General features: G+C 44.2%; 1 protein-coding gene and 1 long non-coding RNA gene across 2 annotated transcripts; one reads left to right on the top strand and one right to left on the bottom strand.

The window, feature by feature from the left end:
• Nucleotides 1-335: 335 nt before the first annotated feature.
• On the top strand, nt 336-780 carry LOC119904236. Its single transcript, XR_005444672.1, has 2 exons — nt 336-442; nt 540-780. It is a non-coding gene; the product is annotated as an uncharacterized LOC119904236 (long non-coding RNA).
• A 5279-nt stretch (nt 781-6059) lies between these two features.
• On the bottom strand, nt 6060-19571 carry irs2b (insulin receptor substrate 2b). Its single transcript, XM_038720730.1, has 2 exons — nt 15897-19571; nt 6060-8500 (listed from the first exon to the last, which is right to left on the bottom strand). Exons 1-2 carry the CDS (start codon nt 19264-19266, stop codon nt 8496-8498), a joined length of 3375 nt encoding a protein of 1124 aa, XP_038576658.1. The 5' UTR covers nt 19267-19571; the 3' UTR covers nt 6060-8495.
• Between the last annotated feature and the right edge of the window lie 328 nt (nt 19572-19899).

Below are 19899 nucleotides of genomic sequence, written 5' to 3'. Positions count from 1 at the left end.
GCTAGTGGGTTGGGCGGGAGGGCACACTTCGGCCCTCTGTTCACAAGCGTTTACTTTTTACAAACAGAAACAAGTATAACTGTATTATGATTTAAAGTATGCTTATTTCTATATGTTGTTGTTTGTTAAGTTAAGAACACGTGCTGCTTCCTTCTAGGCCAGGTTACCCTTATGAAAGAGGTTGTTATGGTTTTCTCTCCTTTTCTTCAGTTATTCTGATTTTTCCTTGGTTTTCTCTGTTCTCTGCCTGCCTCCCTGTGTTTCCTCCCCTGTGTGTGGTCTCTCTCCCTCTGCTCCTGAGCCCAGCCAATGACCCGCACCTGCACCTCATCAGCCACCTCATCAGCCTGCCACACCTGCCAGTAGTCAACCTCATACCTGCATGTATTTCAACCCCAGTTCTCCACACCATTCTTGCTTGATCGTCGTTGCTCCCAACCTGGTGCCAACCTCTCAAGCTCAGGTTTAAATAACCTTTGTTTTCCAGCTCCTGGTTATTCCTCGCACTAACCCTGTCTTTCTGTCTGCTTTCCTCCCAGTTTCACTCACCCTCGTCCTCCGTCCAGTCGGCTGGGCTCTACCTGCGGTCCCCTCCTCCTCGGACTTCCCTCACGGCGTCCTCCCAGTCCTTCCTTGCCTCCCCGCTTCCTCGGCCTCAATGCTCCCCAGCTCTGGTCCTAGTCTCCTCGGTTCCCTGTGCCTGCGTTTCCCCGGTAATCTTTTCTCCCTCGGCTCCAGTCCCTAACCCCCCTTTTCTCAATAAAACTTGCTTAAACCAAACATTGCATTTGGGTCCACTATTTCCCCACACCAACCCACCCTTCTAACAGAGGTCTCTAATATCAACTAGCTATTTACCGGATTAAAAAAAGAAGAGGAAAGAAATGAGAAAAAATATGCTTTTGAAAAATATTTTAGTGTTAAAATGTTTTAAAAATCATACTTCTGGAAATCAGGCTGAAACATGTGGCCATTACCATACATAATTACAATATTTTGCAGTAGCCTACACAATGAAGCATGTTTGGCATAAATATATTTTTAACCCACTAAAAGTGTAATTGTTTAACAATGTACTTCCACAAACTACACCAAAAGAGTATTTACTAAGAGTTAAATATGTTTTGAATAAAAGTTCAATTAAGTATATATTACCAATTTATTCAAAGTATACTTTTGAGAAGTATGTTAAAGCTCAGGAGAATATATCTTTAATATACTTGTAGTAAGCATGTTCAAAGTATGAATGTACTATAAGCATACTATGTGAATTTCAAGTATATTTTCAGTGCCTTTAAGAGCACTTCTTTTTGACCTGGGTGATGTCAGTTTGAGTTAATTACTTTTCTGTACTCACCAACTGAATGCACAGAATCAACTGAGCCATCAGCTGATGGGGGTTGGCACTGAGATCAACTGCTATTAGCTGATGTAGCTAGGATTGTGAGCCTGAACCAACGCTATGCTCAATTTCTGTTCCCTCAAGTCAGATTTGCGTGCATTGAAGTTACAATATACACACTTTTATAAAGAATGCTGGCATGTTAGTGAGTTTAAAATGCTAAAACTGTTTCTCCGTTTGAGTTTGACCCAACTGGACACTGGGTACCCCCCACTGACAGCATGTGCCACCCAGCTGGGTAATGAGCAATGTCCTGTGCGCTATCCTGGACAGAAAACAGAAGTAGAATTAATCTTGAGTAAGACCTAGTCATGGTGTTTACATGCTGATTTGACCTTTTGTTCTCTGCATTATAGAAAACTAAAGATAACAATCAAGACTGACATAATTTCAGAATTAGATGCTGAAGAGGCTTTTAAAAGCTGGTATTTACCACAATGTCTGTCAACTGGTTATAAGAAACTTGGCTTGCATGTTTCAACATACAAAGTTTTTTCAAAGCAGGAAACCCTACACTGAATCAATAAAAGTAATGCATCCTTATTTGCCAGTGAGTTCAACACTGGTCATATGGAAGCTGTGAGTTTTCCAGAGCTTCAACTCATTTTCTAAAACCCAAACCTTTCTGTTATTGTCACCACCTTGAACACTTACAGACATGATCACACAATGAAATATACACATGCAGCTCATTGAAACTCAGCAGCCAAAGAAGCAGATTATGTTCCCTTCTAAGGAGCTGATAGCTGTCTGCAGGTCGTGTGCCATCTCCACCAACCACATCCATCACTCTGAGGCAAAAGGAGGGAGGGGAACAGAAGACCTGCTCCTAATAAATCTCCCTTATACTGTGCTCTAAGAAGGGATGTGGTTACTTTCAAGGGACCACTATGTCAGGCACTCTGTGAGGCTACTGTTTTCTAAATGTATGTTCTAAATGTAAGTCTCTTTTTTTAAAGCCTTTCCTTCTGTTGCTCAAAGTCACTTTGATTAGACCAAGCAGCGTGGTAATAAGGAAGTGTTGAAACACTGGTGTGATGAATAGCTCTACCTGTGCTTGAGGAAACATGTTCCCCAGCAGTCTAATAAGGACACACCCTGGGCTGACCTGCAGCTGTAAACACACGAGTATGAGTCACGCACGGTGGACGGGGCCAGAAGAGCGCATGAGCTCATCCTGTCAGATCCCGCGCATTCCCACATCTGATCTCCACCTCTCCCTTTTCTCTCTGTCTTTGTCTTTCCATCTCTCTTACCTGCTTCTTCCTGTTTCTCCCTCTTCACCTCTTACTTGTACCATTCCCTCTTCCAATGTTTGTGTGTGTGTGTGTCTTATTTTTGCTTGTCCGGTCTTTGTTGTGGCTGCCTCTCTATCATCAGAAACAGGAAGGGGTGTCTACATGAGTGTGTGAAGTGGGATTTTGTTCACCTTGTGGCAAGGTAAAGAGGCGGGGCAGTGCGTGTGTGTGTGTATAACTTTTAGTAGGGATTACAGTCAAAGCGGCCAGCGTGAGAAACAGGAGATGCACAAGAAGCGTGAGAACACTACCTGGAAAACAGCTGGGAATGTCTGCTGAACAGGCTGACCAAACACACATGCATATACTGACAAACACGCACACATATCCATACACTAATACATGCAAGTAAGCAACAGGCACTCCCACACACACATTCCTCTAAAATACATGTTAGGTCAGACCCAAGTGGGACTTCTATAGTGACTCATTTCTCAAGAATTAGCTTTTGGATCTGGGAACTTGCAGACAACAGAAGAGTTAGTCCTTAAAGAGTTAATCCTTCCACCTTTGTCTTTCCATGCTCTTTCAAATATTCATATAGTCCTTTCCTTCTTTTAATGCAGACTTTGTTGACTCACTTTGTTTGGATATAGCCAGGTTTTGTACAAATATTAGCATATAGTGTACAGTATAATTATATAGAGACTGATGGAGGCTCAGTACAATATGCATACAGTGTGTTTGTTTGTGTGATTGTATGTGCGTGTGTAAAAGTGGCCGGGGAAGAAACTGTTTCTGCATTCTCAGATTTCACTGGAAAGAGGAAGTTAGCCCTTGTTTACAGCACCTTTGCTGGCACACAATGCAACACTGAAAAGATGACACAAGTGTGTTCAGGAGCTCCATGTGTACAGTATGTGTGTGAGGGAGAGAGAGAGAGAGAGAGAGAGATAAGCTGTTGATAGTCATTGACCATGGTTGAAATTCATCCACATGGGAAGTGCTATTTGAATAGGTTAAAGAAGGATCTGTGACACACACACACACACACACACACACACACACACACAGGGTATGCATTCTCTCTCCCATGAACCTGTCATCTCTCCCAAGCAGTAGATATACAAATATGGTGAAAACATTCCTGTATGCAGAAATGTTTGCATTCCTGTTTGTTGGATCTGTGGGAAAAAAATGGGAACTGGATTATAAATGAATCCATGCAGCACCAGACGACATCTGCAGGCACACTTCACCAAGTTTGACGAAATCCAGATATTCGTCTTGTGATCAGAGAAGAAACACTTTTCATTCTGTGTGAGGCACCTTTTGTCGTGTTGCCTATGTGGATTTCAGCCATTACTTTAAAAGGTTAAGTAAATTAAATGCTGAGAACATTAACTAACTTCCCGTCCACAGCAGTGTTTCTTGGGAAAAGGCCTTTCTACAACCTGATCCATGAAGATCTCAAAAACATACCAAAAAGGCTACCCTCAGAACATCGACACCATTAACAGGCAACAAAGGCAAAAACCTTCTTTACATTGTGATTTTAGGCTACAATAATCACCGTAAGAGAAACGTGGTCAATCCACAACAGCTGCCCTATCTCACTCTGAAACACATCTCGCAGCGGCTGATTTAGAGCTTTGACAACCAAAACAGAGCCAGTGTCAGAAATGTTGTCTCTGCTTACATTTTCTTTCTTTATATTTACACGTCTCCCAACTTAACCAATCTCGCACACTGTTACATGTAGTGAACCTGCAATATTGTGGTTATCACACAGTATGTAGCAGTCTAAGGACTCCCCTCATGGAGATTACAACAGTAATGTAATTTTTAATTAATTCATCTGAAATAAGGAAAATATACGTAGGTTTGCATGTGTTTAATCTAATGCACGCATCCTACCTTGTGCACGCAATTATGAAGAAAATATTTGTTGCACATTGGCCGAGGCTTGACACACAAACCAACTGATGACCAATTGTTGTGGGGGACATCCACAAATGGCCACATAGCTTTTAAAAGCACACACACACACACACACACACACACGCTGCAACTAATGTAGTGACCGTGTCCAAGACAGCTTTCCGGAAGTATGCCATTTCCTGTGGAGCTACTGCAGGTCTCTGTCCATAAGGCTGATGAGTCCCTGGGGCAACTGGCTACTTTACGCTGCTTGTATGGAGCTATCTACTATTGCCCACACACACTTGCACACATAGCCACTCACACATGCATTCACACACCAGCTGACATGTAGACATTGACAGACAAGATAGTTCATTGAGTTTGCATTATCTCACTGCAATAGTGATTTGCATGGTTTTATCTTGACTGCATGTGTCAATTTCCCTCACATGCTCAGATATTAACTTCTGTGTTTGACTCTTTCAGCACACAGAAGTGCAAGTATTACAGGTTTCCTCTCCTCCTGATCAGTCTTTTGACGGTGAGTGGTAAAAGAACAGAGGATATAGACACTAAAGAGAGACTAAATGGTCTGCAGCTTACTCTCTATCCCTTCTTTACGATTTAATGAGATACATTAGTTTCTTTAATTAAACTTTAGGAGCAAGTCGAGCAAGAGGGAGATCAGGAGCAATGAAGACACAGTGACAGATGAGATTTGGTTTACAAAGAATATGTCACACTTTGCTCCCTAGGATTTTGCTCTCTCATTAGCCTTCGAGCTTCTATGTATGCTGCAGGGACAAATCTGGCTAATGGAGGAAACCTACCTTCAGGCTATCATTTTGTCTGGTTTTCTCTACAACCCGCCCCTTCTTTCCAGCTGTTCTCTTTCTGACTCGCTCCATCTCTACTGCTCACATATATAACATTTAATTACAAACATGTCATGCCAACCCCTCCTTCCATCCAAACACACACCACTAACCCATAGTAGACAATTAGACCTATTTCTCAGCATTAGTTACCATTTTAATTAGCAAGGCTGTGAGAATGAATAATCTGACAGCACATGGCTAAGGGGGCAAAGTCATAATCCTATCACAGTGTTTTTTTATTCCCTCCCAGTTCCAGCGACTGTTTCAACATGCTGGTCTAATTACTACTGCTGGGGGTGGGGACTGGGAGCCAAGCGCAGAAAAACAATAACAATGCTAATGCTGGAGGCAACGCTAGGTTAGGCCTACACCCAATTCTTGATGCACTCTTTCTCAATGGGGAGCAGGGCTTTAAAAACAAGGAGGGACATGGGAAACGATGAATCAAGATATGTCCTCTCTTTCCTTCCCTCTTTTCTAATGAGGGGTTTTCTTAATGAAAGAGGCAGGAAACTGAATTGAGCCATTTGCTCTGGCTATTCAAATGAAAGATGAAAAGCTTGTGCTTGTTTGTGATGTGACAGGGAGGAGGGAGAGAAGAACGGAAACAGAGGCGAGTGGCTTTCTTAAATAACATCATTATTTATTGCATGTGTCTATAAAGAATCAATACAATCTCAAGCAATGAACTAAGTTTAAATTATCATCTCTTAGTAGCATCACAATATGCAAGATATGAAATATTTACAATGAAAGACACAGCATGATAAGCCAGGGCCCATATCGTAATCTTTAGATGCTGAATAAAAACTCAAAACATTATCCAAATGCAAAACACTGCTCAAAACATCAAGAGGCTCGATTAGCAAAAACACACAGAAAAAAGTTTTCATTTCAAATTTGGAGGGAAAAAAACGTACAAACAGCAAAAAATCTGATTTTAAGGTTTAAGAAACATTATTAACAGTATTTATACATTTGGTACCGTCTTTGTAAACTAATTTTCAAAAGTGTAAATATTGCATATATGCCATTTGTGTTGTACCTAAGTAACTAAGAATTAATTATGTCAAGTATTAATGACTTCTCTTAACTTTTTTTTCAGAATTACAGCATTAGAAAATGTCCTCATAGTGGCATCCATTTCACAAGACTATCCCATGACAGTTTAAAAAAACAAAACAAAGCCAAACCATACTGTTTAGCATATAACTTAATTAGTGCTTTTGTTGAATCAGAAAGTTCACTCAAAAACATACTATGTACAGTACAAACAACATAAGTTATTTAACTTAACATCTCCCAAATTTCTCAGCTTTTCATTAGATGTAATTCTCTGTAACATCGCTCTATTTACAGTATATAGGCAAAGGTTAAGTACCAGTGAATTCAGATATATAAAGAGATACGTCCCCTGGTTTGTTTCTCTTATTCGACTTGTATCTGTGTCATAGTTTCCATTCAGTACCTCTGCATGTTTCATTGTTGCTGTTGTTGTGGTGTTTGTTGGTTGTGTGTCCCCAAGCTCGGGACACAGCATGTACTACATTCAACGTCTCTTGTGTTACAATCTAGAAAGTTTGTAAGTGCAAGAACATGCATTAGCTCCGGCATGTCCTGGCTGACTCTCCCTCTCAGGCCAAAGTGGCAGAGGAGGCCGTGGATTCAGGCTATCGAGCGGCTCACCGAACAGCCAGACAGACTGCTTCATGCATTCGCCACGTCAATCAGCGCTGTCCACACCTGCCAGCCAACCGTGTGATGTGACAGAGCTCCGCAAAGAGGCGTCAGGTGAGAAAATGTAAGCTTCGGAGTTGTCCCGATACTCCATAAACAACTTCAAACATTCGTGTACCTGTGTGACAGGTCATAACTTCCTGTGGATGTGTTCAGGATATCACAGGTGAACAATGGGTGAATAGGTAAAGTGTATAAAGGTGCTGAGTCTTGGGCTCAGACAGGCCACAGATCTGGTGGTTAGATCCAGTAGGACCTGGTTCATGCTGCAATGCTTGGATATGAGTCACCTGCATGCATGTGTGATGTCCTCTAAAGTTCTCTGGGTATTATTTTAATGTGTATGGATCCTCCATCTCAGGCATATTAATAAATATATTACTATGGATCTTTAATACATAATCTTGACATAAGTGTACCACGGGGAGAGAAGGAACTTAATCTCAGAGAAACTGTCTCTTATTCGGCTCTGATGAACATTCAGTCTATAAGATGATCTTTGATATACTGCATGTTTATAGGTCCAAACTTAAAAGGTCCATCAGACTGGGGCTGATAGTTAGAGTAAGGCTTTGGATTGGTGATAAAAAAAAAACATTCACCTCTGAAAATAAATATATTATATATATTTCTACTGTGTGAATTGGTACCAACCTGGTTTTTGCTGAGGTAGGTTTTTTTAAGCAAATGTTAACTTTTATTTTTAAATATGTTCATAAATGCCACCTCTTTTTGCAGTATAATCTGTATACAAATTCACACACACACACTTCATTAAATGCATACATACATGATAAATAAATAAATATACGTAATCTGTATGCAAAGTTTTTTTTACGTGTATGTGTGTGCATACTATGCTCTCCAGGTTTGGTTCACAGGTTTTCAGGTGAGGGTATCTGGCAACTATTGGCTGAAACCAAAAGAAAACCAGCTGTATGAATGGCAATAACAACAATAATAATCATTAACATAACATTACACTGCAGAATAGTTTTGCAGGCCTACACACAAAGATAAATAGTTACCTATCTACGGTTAGAGTTAATAGTTCCTGTTATTTTTTAAGTAATCTAGCACAGCAGCAGCGATGGCGTCTGAATGTTTTGGTGCCACAAAAAGCGGAGAGAATTTGGGGCAAGGGTCAAGTGTTCGTGTCGCCATGGTGATGGCCATCCCCGTGACCCTTGAAGGCGGCAAAGAGGTCAAAGGACATCGACTGCAGCGCATGGTCCAGCTGTCGCCATGGCGATCTCGTCACTTGGCTGCAGCAAAATCCTACGTTCACAGGAAAAGGAGGGAGGAGGGCATCAGCCTTCATTCTGAAAGAAGAAGAATAAAAAAAACAAGAGTGAGTTTCTTGTGATGTGATTTACAGACATAAAGCTGAATCTAACTGAATGAGATTTATTGGTCAATACCCCCTTCAGAAACTTAATTTAGATGTGTGTACATACAGTATATGTGATTTATTACTAAGGAAGGAGCAAAAGCAGAAAGGGGGGAGGTCAAATGGATACCCCCACTCTGTTACCAAGTAAGGAATAAGTGCTCTTCAAGCGGCCTGCCTTTGTGTGTGCGTGTATTCCTCAGCTAGTAGACACTGAAGTGGCAGGTGCTTTCACGGCAGGGGGAAAAACAGAGTGGCATTTAGCACTGTGCAGCTGACACGGGGCAGTCTCCAATGACGCTAAAAGAGACAGCAACAACACTCCTACACACCAACAAACACACACCCAGGTATCCTTGATTGCATACCTACTGAAGTCCAATAAACAAAAAAATGCCACGTTCACTCCCACACACACACACACCACAGATGTGTATTTCCGCTCACTCCACACACTATAAACTCTTTCTCCCAGTGGAAAGCTGTGCTGACCCTTGCCCCGGTGTACTTGTTTGTGAGGTTTCATTTGCATGCAGAGCTATCAAATGGGAGCGGAAGTCTTGACTGACACTGACACACACACAAACACACACACCCACACACACACACACAGCCCCTTTCTGCGGCTGCATTTCTTCCCTCATTCGCCGTCTCCTCTCCCTCTTCCCCAGCCACGAACAAGAGCTGTTTTCACAAAGCTGGATGTGATCTCTAAAACAAACCTTTCATTCAGAGCCCACACTGTTACCCCCTCCTCATCTGCTTCCACCACAAACACATGCATACACACATACACGTCTGTTCTCTCTCTTTGCCCTATACATACATAAAAATCTGCTTTTTACACATTTGATAAACTTACTGATGTCCAAAACATGATAGAGTAGTGGGAAGAAAACGCATTATTTCCACAGATGCTTGAGGAGATGCAAAAATATGGAACAACAGAGTTAATTTGGAAACTAAAGTCATTGATTTTCCTCTTGAGGCCACCTGTGCTGGCTGAGCTCTGTCTCTTCATTGCCACGGGTGTCAGAGACAGAAGAAAACAGAAACACTTGGGTGGGAAGTGGTGGAAAAACCACAGTAACAGAATCAACCTGACAGAGAGGAACAGGAATGCAGTGAGGTCATGGGACCGACGGTCCAAAACACTCTGTGTGTGTGTGTGTGTGTGTGTGTGTGTGTGTGTGTGTGTGTGTGTGTGTGTGTGTGTGTGTGTGTGTGTGTGTGTGTGTGTGTGTGTGTGTGTGTGTGTGTGTGTGTGTGTGTCTGGAGGGGCTGGGCCAGTCAGTGGCCTGTAGAGACAGACACTTGGGTGAGAATGACAGAGATCTGCCGGGAAGGAGAGCTGAATCACTAACAGCTCAGATTAGCAACCAGGTGTAGCCACACACATAAACACTCAAAAACATTATTATTATTGTATGAACAACGGCACAATAGGACAATGTGGCATATAGGACTCGCCACACACACTGCTATTGAAACACATGGTGATCAGAGAAAAGTGTGGGTGGGCATGGAGATTTTGGGGAGGTGGGGGTTATTTAGAGAAGGGGACAGAAGTCCGGCAGGGGAATGAACCCAATGGCTCCTAACCCCTCCTCTTTTTTTGAGCACATACACACATCCCTGCGCCCCTCCCCTCCTGTCCCAAGCCCCCCCCCCCCGCCACCCAAACACACACATACACACACATACACACACATACACACACACAAACACACACAAACACACACAAACACACACAAACACACACACACACACACACACGCTCTGTTCATTATTTATTTAGTTCGGCTAAATTTAGTCGTGCTCCATTCAGGGATAGGACACACACACACACACACACACAGGCATGTATTTGCAGGCTCCTCTCTGGTGCTTCAGAAGCAGAGTAAACATGTCCCCATGTCTGTTGATGCATCGCCTGCTGAGCAGCTCTGTATTGTCGCAGAGCAAAATGAATGAGCTTTTAGTGGAACTGCTCCAAGTGTATTTCGGAACAGCAAGAAAGGAACTGTTTATTTATTATATATGTATGCTAGAAAATGAGCTTCTGCAAACAATGTTAGAAGCAAGTTTCCTCCTACAGATAGGGAGAGATCAGCAGGCTCAGATCAGCGCTGTTTACATTCCTGACCTGCTGGCTCCTCCCTGATCTACAGCAGCACTCCACCAAACAAACACTGACTCCTCACCTCTGACCTCCCACACCTCTGTCCGACCGACAAAACAAAAACAACAACCACTGTTAATTCTGTTATCCTGCTGACTCAATATTACCTATATTCCAGATAACACGAGTGATTATTTTCTTCAGTCTTATCCAATTTTTTAAACATTAGCTGCAACTAACAATTATTGACATTTTTTCTTGATTAAGCATTCAGTCTATAAAATGCTGTTCGTGAGAGAAGCCAAGTCTACTAGAGCCAAAGTTGACAAATTAAAATGTCTTGTTCAGTCTGTAAAACACAAAACATTTTCAATTGTTACAGATGAGAGCCTGGAACTAAGTATTGTTTGGCTTTTTAATATCCACTGCCTAATCTTATGATTGACTAAATAATACACCTCTACTGAGTAGCATTAAACACCACTGGGGACCAGAGAGATTGAGAAGAGTTGGACGGTTTATGAATGAAAAACTAATTGGCAAGAAGCCTGAAGACTGAGCTTACCTGGTGTGTGTGTGTGTTTGAGGTGTGTACTATATGTAAGAATGAAAGTAAGTACTATATGGCATGTGCACTCATATCACACACAGAATCTCTTCTCCAGCTCTAGACAAAACAAGCTACTCAACAATGTCTAATCCTGAAGTGAATGTAATCCTTCTTACCTCCAAGCTAAATTGAGGATGGTAGGTTGACTTTGTTTTTATCTAGTGCTGGAACATCCCGCCCTACTTTACTCAAAGAGTTATGTATCAGACGGCCAGGAGCATGCGTGTCTGAAGGGGAGGGGTGCACAGAACAGGTGAGGACAGTTTGTCCCTCAAAAGATTGTATGTAATCAAATAATCATGTAGAGCCATTGTTTGCAGAGTTAAATGTTCTAGGCTCACAATAGGCTCAGTTAACTAGATACTGTACAAATACAGTACAAACGCACTGCATGCATCAGCTTTGCTGTCAAAAAATATCAAACCAGACAAGCATGTTAATTCAGTTTGCTCTCGCATTAAAAAGGTTATTTTTTAGCAGCCAGCTTCTGATTCTGAGATGTCAGGCTTTCCCATCAGCACACAAACACACCATAACTAAAGACACTTCTAGAGCTGCGACTAATATGATTTTCATTTTTGATTAATCTGATGATTATTTTTTCGATTCATCAACTAACTGTTTTTGTCTACAAAATAGTAAAAACAAAACGTCTTGATTTATTAGACTAAAATAACGCAAAGATATAAATCAACAACGAGCAACACAGCCTCACATTTGCGGAGCTGGAACCAGAGAAGGTTTGTTCATTTTTGCTTGAAAAAAGCTTGAAAATTGAAACAGCTCATTTATTTTCTGTTGATCAACTAATCGATGCAGCTTTGGACATTTTGAATCAATCCTTCAAAGCAGCCGGCCATTAGTTGTTTGCTACTGTTGTTTACGGTGTGAGATAAACCAAGCAGCAAGAGGAGTGAGAGTCTCGTTAGTGGCACTGATCAGATATGATTAGCTAATTGTTTAATGCATCATTATACAATCCTCCATGGCCTCTGGTGTTAAAAGCCAATCAGAGACAGTCCACTGAGGTCAGATAACAAAAGGAAAAACACAAGGCTCAAACGCACCGGTGTGGAGAAGGTGTGTGTGTGTGTGTGTGTGTGTGTGTGTGGAAGGGTGGGGGGTTGAATCACATGATTTGTGAAAAACAGAAACCAATGTCTGGAGAGACGAAGAGGAGAAAGGAGGGAGGAGGATGCGGGGGGGGGGGGGGGTTGGGTTGGAGTATGGCTTCTTGAAACTGCCTCGCCACACCCCCACCTTCTCCCTGTTGTTGTTGTGGCAGATGGTGGCCAGTCATTAGCGTATTGTCACTCTCCTCTGACGGGCCAGATAACCAGTGAACACTGCTTGGCAAGGCAGGTGCAAAACCCCTAACCCCCCCACCACCACCACCACCACCACCACCACCATCTGCTGATGGCTGTGTATATGTACGCACACAAGAGAGGGAGACACACAGCCAAAGTGGAAATGTGTGCATGTTTCTTTGGTGGCGGTGGGCAGTCTGGGCCCACAAATGCAAGGCATGGAGAGCGTGAGTCAGTCTTCTCCCCTGTCTGCACCCGTGCAAGACTGCTTTTCAGCCAAAGAGAGAGACATTAGATAAACAAGGACAGACGTGGGAAGAGGAGATGACAGGAGAACGATAAAGAAGCTTTTATGAAGAAAAGAGAAGGGACAAGAGATCTGCACTCTAAAAGCCCAGGTAAGAGCCAAAGAATGGGAGTAAAAAGTTGTAAATACACAACTGATGGCAGAGTCTTGCACGCACACAGTGTTAGTTCAAAGGTCAAGAAACTGACATTGTCTGCAGGGCCAGAAGCCATGCACTGAAAGCTAAACAGTCCCCTCCTTTGCCCCATTACCTCCCCTCTCCCTGCATGTCAGGGCCAAAACCCAAACAACAAAAGTAACCCATCAACTAACGGAGTCAACCATTCCTCACTGAGCTATGTGAAACCTCTATATACAGACAGGCAAGATATGCTTACATATTTGCATGTTTGTTGAGCTGAGGAGCAATGCCCGCCTCCCTCTCTCCCTTACACTGCAATGACTTCAGCTGGCAAATTAGGACAGGTGATTTGATTTCCTAATCTGCCTGTTTCAAATTGATGTATTTTGGGGAATGCAAACTATGATAACCAGAGAATGTGGTAGAGCTATCTTGTAGTAAACAGTCTTGCCCTGTTTTCTCTCTCTCTCACACACACACACACACACACACACACACGCAACAGAAGTGTTTTTGTGTTTTGAAGGTATTGATGACTTGCCACACTGGTCACATCCCTGATCAGAGTTGAGTCATTGACTATTACAAGGAGATTTGTTTGTTAGGAAAGGCTTATATAACCAAGATACTATAGTAGAAAAGGAAAACTTTTGCCATTCTTAGTGACACTGACCGCTTTCTCTGTTTCTCCTCTAACCTTTTCTGGTTATTCCCCATCTCACTCTCTCTCTCTCTGCCTTCAGCCAACAGCTCTATTGTTTATTCTGTTGCACATGAAAACCAAAACAAGTCACCCATCCTTCACCATTGTTCCTCCAACTCCCTTTTTTCCACCTTCCCTGTTCGCGTATCATTGATCCAACGTCTCCACTGAAGTACAAAATGTAAGATTTAGGGCCTGTCCTCTGAAACACAAACACACCTGGACACACTAAAGTGATGTCACAGTAAGTGGGAGGTTCAAAATACGGGTGAGGTTGCGCATGACTGGAAAAACTTGTGTTTATACAAAACATTAGCGAGTGTTCACGCCTGTGTAAAACTGTTTCATTAGTGTGTTTGTGAAGTTACTCACAGTAAAAAAAACAAAAAATCAATCCTTCAAACGCCCCACCCCCCCTTTTTGAGTCCATCCCACCAGGTTAGACAAACAAGTGAGCATTCACCTCTCCCAGCAACCTTTGCACACTGCCCACATTCCAGTCCTGAAACCCAGTACCTGACAATTGATAAACAACTGACTCACTTGTTTTTCTGGGGAACCCGATGACTTGCTCCAAGCCCCACTGGCTGTGCTCACAGCATGAGAGCCAGCATAGAAAGAGACAAACAGGGACAACTTGGTTGTGAAACCACAAAGAGCAATTAAACTCTTGTATTTCACCATCAGGAACACAGGCTCTTGACTCACAATGATTCCAACACTGTGTATTTTCTGTTCCAACAACAACAGCAACTTCTGACATGCCCCTGCATCTATCCCTGTAAATAATCCCTGCCATTTAGAGGTGTGTGAAAAGGCACTGATGCAACAGTGAACAAGATTAGGTGAAAGGTAATATTTTGATGAACTGTTCCTGTGCCACAAAGACACGTTGTCATGAGGATTTCATGGCTTATTCACACACATGCCAGCCTTATAAAAGCGACATTAATCAGAAATACTTTATTTTATTACAGAGTGTTATACAATTTCTCCATTAACATGTATTTCTTTCTGCCTGTTCTAGCTACTTCCACATGAGTATCATGTGTAGTGCTGCATGCGTCACTGGATCAGACTTTTTTTTTGTTGTTGAAATACTGACGTGGTATAAAACTGCGTCACTGAGGGGAGACCAGAGCAGACCATTCACACAAACACACAACAGCAGCATCAAGCCAGCCAGAATAAAATATTCCAAGTCCGGCTACAGTTTTCAAAATAAAGCTGTTACAAAATAATAGGCTACTATAAATAAATAAGATATAAAAATCGATTTGAGTCAAGTTAATACTGAATTAAAATACAGTTGATGTTTCCCCTTAGGAGACCTGCAGATAAGGATTGAAAAAACAGCATGCTCTGGAGAATATGAATATATATCGTTTTGCATATTATACTGTTTTACGCAACTTTTTTCTTTCTAAGCTTTTATTTGGAAGGAAACGCTTGTACCGGATGCTGCTGTTCTAAACGCAGTTTGAAGGAGATCAGATACCTTGCAAACAGCCCTCCTCAGCACCGAACAGCCGTGAGGCTTGTCGATGTGTCATGGGTGTGACGAGAAAGTGACTAATCCTATCTAAACATCACAGCCTACACCCAGACGCCACGTTCATAACTTCACTTCTCCCTGCTTCTGTAGCCTATGTTTACATACCGAAAACTGCTATTTTAACACAACATGTATCGGTATGTAGCCAAACCACTGTTCACATACAACAGATACACTGATATACGCGGTTTGATTCATTTGGTTGCATAACACTGTCGATTATTTGCGAGATTGCGGAGATGGTCTGTCACAGTTATGGTCAGTGCAACGCAGCTGTTCAGCAAAAGAACACTGTGTGTCAGGTTTTTACTAGCAGTCAGTTGGTTAAATCCACTGCCAGTGTTAAACACACGGGCTCTACTGCAGACACACACTTGAAGCCGTTTGTTTTCTGCGTGTTTTCTAAAAGATAATCATTATCTCAATTTTGGAATGAAAATGAGCTCAGAAGCGCTGCTTAGCAACGAGGAGCCTATCTGTGCAGAGTATACAGTAGCCCTGAGGCGGATCTCTGTCCTACTCAAGTGCTGACGCCACTCCCTTCATGAATGAAAACCTACTGAATGAATGAGTGTGTGTGCCATGTATGAAAACACTCACCTTTCACAGCAGCAGCAGTCTCCTTGAATCCCATGCTGGCGTATGGGCTAGTGTTGAAACCATTCATGCCCCCCTTGCAGCCACAGGCTGTCTTGAACCGCAGGAGTCCATCGCAGTCTCCTAACCTGCAACCTCCAAGGTTTCCCTCCATCAGGTTTAAGGCAATGTAGTTAAGTCCATTTTGATAACCAGCTGACATCTCCCTGCACATGGGGCTGTTGCTGCCATAGTCCTCGTCAGGTCCCTCAGAGCTGCAAACAGTGTGGGATACATTCTCCACAGAGGCAGAGCTGTGCCGTTTGGTGTCATGGGCAAAGGATGGGCACACGGGTGTGACAGTGGTGGTGGAGGAGAAGGTCTCAGAACTGTGCCGGCGGCGCCCCTGGGGGTCAGCCCGGATCACTTTGGCCCCCCTATGTGGATCTACTAGGGTGACAGATAACGAAGGACCCCCCAGGAGAAAAGAGTCCAGTGGCACTGGGGGCACCCCATCTACAATGCTGTCCTCAAGGCTGAGTCTCTTGACACAGGCAGTTGGGCTGGTGGGGAGGGGAGCAGCATCAGTGGTGCAAAGAGCAGGTAGAGGAGCTGGAGGACTGAAGGTCATCTCAGTATAGTCATCCTTGACTGGAGCAGGCTGACACACCAGGCTCACCTGCTGCTGGAGAGGATATTCCTCTATCCCCCTCTTCTCTGCCTGTCCCTCTATGCTTTTTTTCTCTTCTTTCTCATCACCTCCCTTCATGTTATGCTGGGCATTCACCAGACTAGGACAAGTCAAGACTTTAGGCATGTGGTTTAGGCACCCTGCAGGGGGGGGATCCCCAGCTTGGTGTGAGCCAAGGTGACCCGTCAAGCTGACATCAACATTAGCATAGTCTGAGAGTGGCAGAGATCCCCTCTCTGCACACATTAAACTCACAGAGGATTCAGAGCTCTCTGACACTCTGCATGGCAGCAGGTCACGGGTAGCACTACTAAAGTCTATGTTGATGTACTCTCCAGGGCTGCGTGGCTCTGATGGAAGGGGATGTTCGCTCATACATGGTAATGTTCTAAGGGACTCTAGAGCCAGGCGGGTAGGCCGGCACACCCTACTCCGGTGTACGAGGCCTCCATCTACCCGAGCCACTCTGAGAGGTGATGGGGTGGAGGATGGGGTGCCTGGTATCCCTGGAGAGTTGCTGGCCACAGAGTCTCCTGGAGAGACAGGACAATAGTTGGACTCCTCTTCTATCCGCTGTCTCTGTAAACTCATCACCACATACTGGTCAGTGTCTGTGGACCCGTTGCGCTGCAACTGGACTTGAAGTGAACGTGGTAGAGAGTTGTAAGAATAAGCCTGTCTGTGATGTTGCTGGGGGTGGGGATCTCCTCCTGGAGGACTGAGGATGTACTCTGGGGGTGTGAGAGACACCAGAGGGTCAACTGGAGACATGTTCAGATACTCTCCGTTGAGCTTTCCATCAGTGCTTTCCACTGACATTTTTGTTCCGCACCACATCCGCATATAGCCACTGTCCTCCAAAGAAACACTCCCAGGGGAGTCTGTGCGTGAGGCCATCCCTGCTGAAGAGGAGTGTGAACGGGGATTCATGATTTGCTTTGGAGCAGAAACACACATGGGGCTCATGGGCATGTAAAGGTCATCCTTGGACCCCAGTGTCTGAGGTACCACACCTGGCATCATGGGCATGTAGCCACTGTCACCTTGGACACTGCTGGTGCTGATCTGAACATCCCTGTAATCCTCAGGATAGATCCCTTTAGGGGAAGCAGTGTGACACCTGCGAGAAGACAGGCTTCCACTGGTGTAAGTGGCTCTCATAAGAGTGTACTCATCCAGGGAAGCTGACGATACTTGGGGGGGACCCCTCTGCTGGCGGGGGGTAGTGAGGGAGTATGTGCGCTTTCGATAAGCCATGTCCAGCTCTGATAACCTACGGTAACCATTCTGATTCTGCCGCTCCATCACCATGTAGCCATCAAGCTCGCTGCCGTCCCGGGAAGGGGGAGTGTCAGCTTTGAGAGATTCTGGAGTATTGCTACGGAGGGTGAGTGTTAGTCTCAGATCCCGTGTATCCGCAGGGCTAGAGCCATACTCCTCACATGATATGAAACCACCATCACTGAGGGAGCCTGAGAATGAGGCACTGCAGCTGGAGGGGCGAGGAGCACTGCTGTCTGGGCAGGACGACAGTTTTTCTAGGCTAGGGTTGGCCACGGGCGGGGAATGAGACAGGGGCATAGACATGGACTTACTGTGCTGGAGGGAAGAAGATTCAAATGTCCGACAAGGGCGTGCTGTAATGGTGTGAGATCTGCTCAGCAGGGTCCTGTGGACCCCTGGGCTAACGGGGCTGCCAGTCACTGACATGGGGCGTATCATGGTGCCGTCGCCCTCGCTGGCCGTGCGTATTCGACAGGAGGAAAATTTGCTCACAGGAGAGGTCGCAGCCATGCTGTCAGTGCGTGACCGCCGGGGAAGCCCGATCTGGCTGGGGGGTAGATTGTTCAGGTGCCTCCGTGTGGGTACAGAAATGGGGTTTGTACCAGATGACTGGCTTTTACTGCGCGGACGGAATTCCGACAGCTCCTTCATGGCTTTCATCGCCTCTAAGATAGTCTCGTGGATATTTTGCGCCACCACAGAGTCATCCGCCTGCATCCATAATTCCCCGGGACCCGTGGCTGCAGATCGACCAACCTCAATGAAGAAAAAGCTGTCAGAGTGGCCGCACCTCCTGATATTCATCAGCTGTAAAATGACGGAGGCAACCTCTGTGTTCAGCTTGACAAAGCTGATAGTCCGGCTGGAAAGACAGAGTCTGTACACTCCGGTCAAATTTCTGCTTTGCCCCAGGCCTTTGGATTTCAGATTTACTTGCCATACCTCCTTGTACGCGGCGGCAACCGGCGTTATTACACCGTAGCTCGCCTCGTCGAAGCCAACCAGCGAGGACGCAGAGTTGGACGCTGAGCCGTCGTATACTTTCCCCTCTGCCATTAAATCCGTAAGCACCCGGTACCAGCTCTCCTGTTCCTGCTCGTTTTCTGCCGCCACGGCAAAATACTCGTCCTTGGTATAAAGAGCGATAAGATATTTGTGTTTTGCGTCCGCTCTCTTGTTGATATTGAGACAGCAGTCCAGAGGAACAACTCTCTTCGCAGCCGATTTGTTTTTCCATTTCTTCTCGCTCTCGTAGTACTCCAGCCGGGCAGGGGAACCCTCGCTTGGCTCTTTTAGCACAAAAAAGCGCTTGTGTCCGTGTTTCTGCTTCTTTAGATATCCGCACTTCTTGATGTTGTTGGTTACGTTCGTATTACCGGGCAGTAACGGCTGATCTGCCGTGTTAGGCGGACTGGCCATTCTAGTGTCCTTCGCTATCAGACACAATGCTTCCTTCCCACGAGTTGCTAAAGAAACGACGCGCTTTATTTTAATCCTCTATTTCCAGAGCCGGTTGTGCATGCGTTCGTCTTCTCCCAAAGCTGAGCAATAAATAACACATGTCTGCTACTGTCCGGACTGAGGAGGGGAAACAACGTGACGATCTACACATCCAGCTCTGCTTTGAAAAAAAAAGAGGGGAAAGGAGAATAAAAAAAATACACACATCGACAGTGGGCGGTGCGCACTCAGCTCATTGGGCTTATTGGTGGAAACGGGATGAATGCTGGAGTGAGGTGGCCCCGTTCAAAAGAGAGAGAGAAAGAAAAGGCCCTCCTACTATTACTCTGCCCTCTTCCGACTCATTTGAGCGTAGTCAGTCAGGACTGGAGCTTTATTTATAGAAGCTCTGGTCCTGGGATCCAACATTTGACTACTGTGAAGATTTTTTTAAATCCATCTAAATATTACCAAACTAGATGTCCCTGACCTATAAAGCCTACATTTGCGTCATTTAAGAAGTTGAGGTAGATTATAAAACATATTAGAATAAATAGCAACCGGAATATTAGCAATGCGTAGCACACTGACTCATTTCTAAATGTTTATTTT

Source organism: Micropterus salmoides, unplaced genomic scaffold (assembly GCF_014851395.1).
Source record: "Micropterus salmoides isolate LMB-PRFRI ecotype aquatic unplaced genomic scaffold, ASM1485139v1 Ms_hic_scaffold_15, whole genome shotgun sequence".
Taxonomy (NCBI): domain Eukaryota; kingdom Metazoa; phylum Chordata; class Actinopteri; order Centrarchiformes; family Centrarchidae; genus Micropterus; species Micropterus salmoides.
Note: the sequence above shows the minus strand (reverse complement) of the source record. Positions and strands in the feature narration are given on the sequence as shown.

Coding starts and splice junctions, on each gene's coding strand:
- irs2b (XM_038720730.1), bottom strand. CDS start 19,266: ATGGCCAGTCCGCCTAACACGGCAGATCAGCCGTTACTGCCCGGTAAT.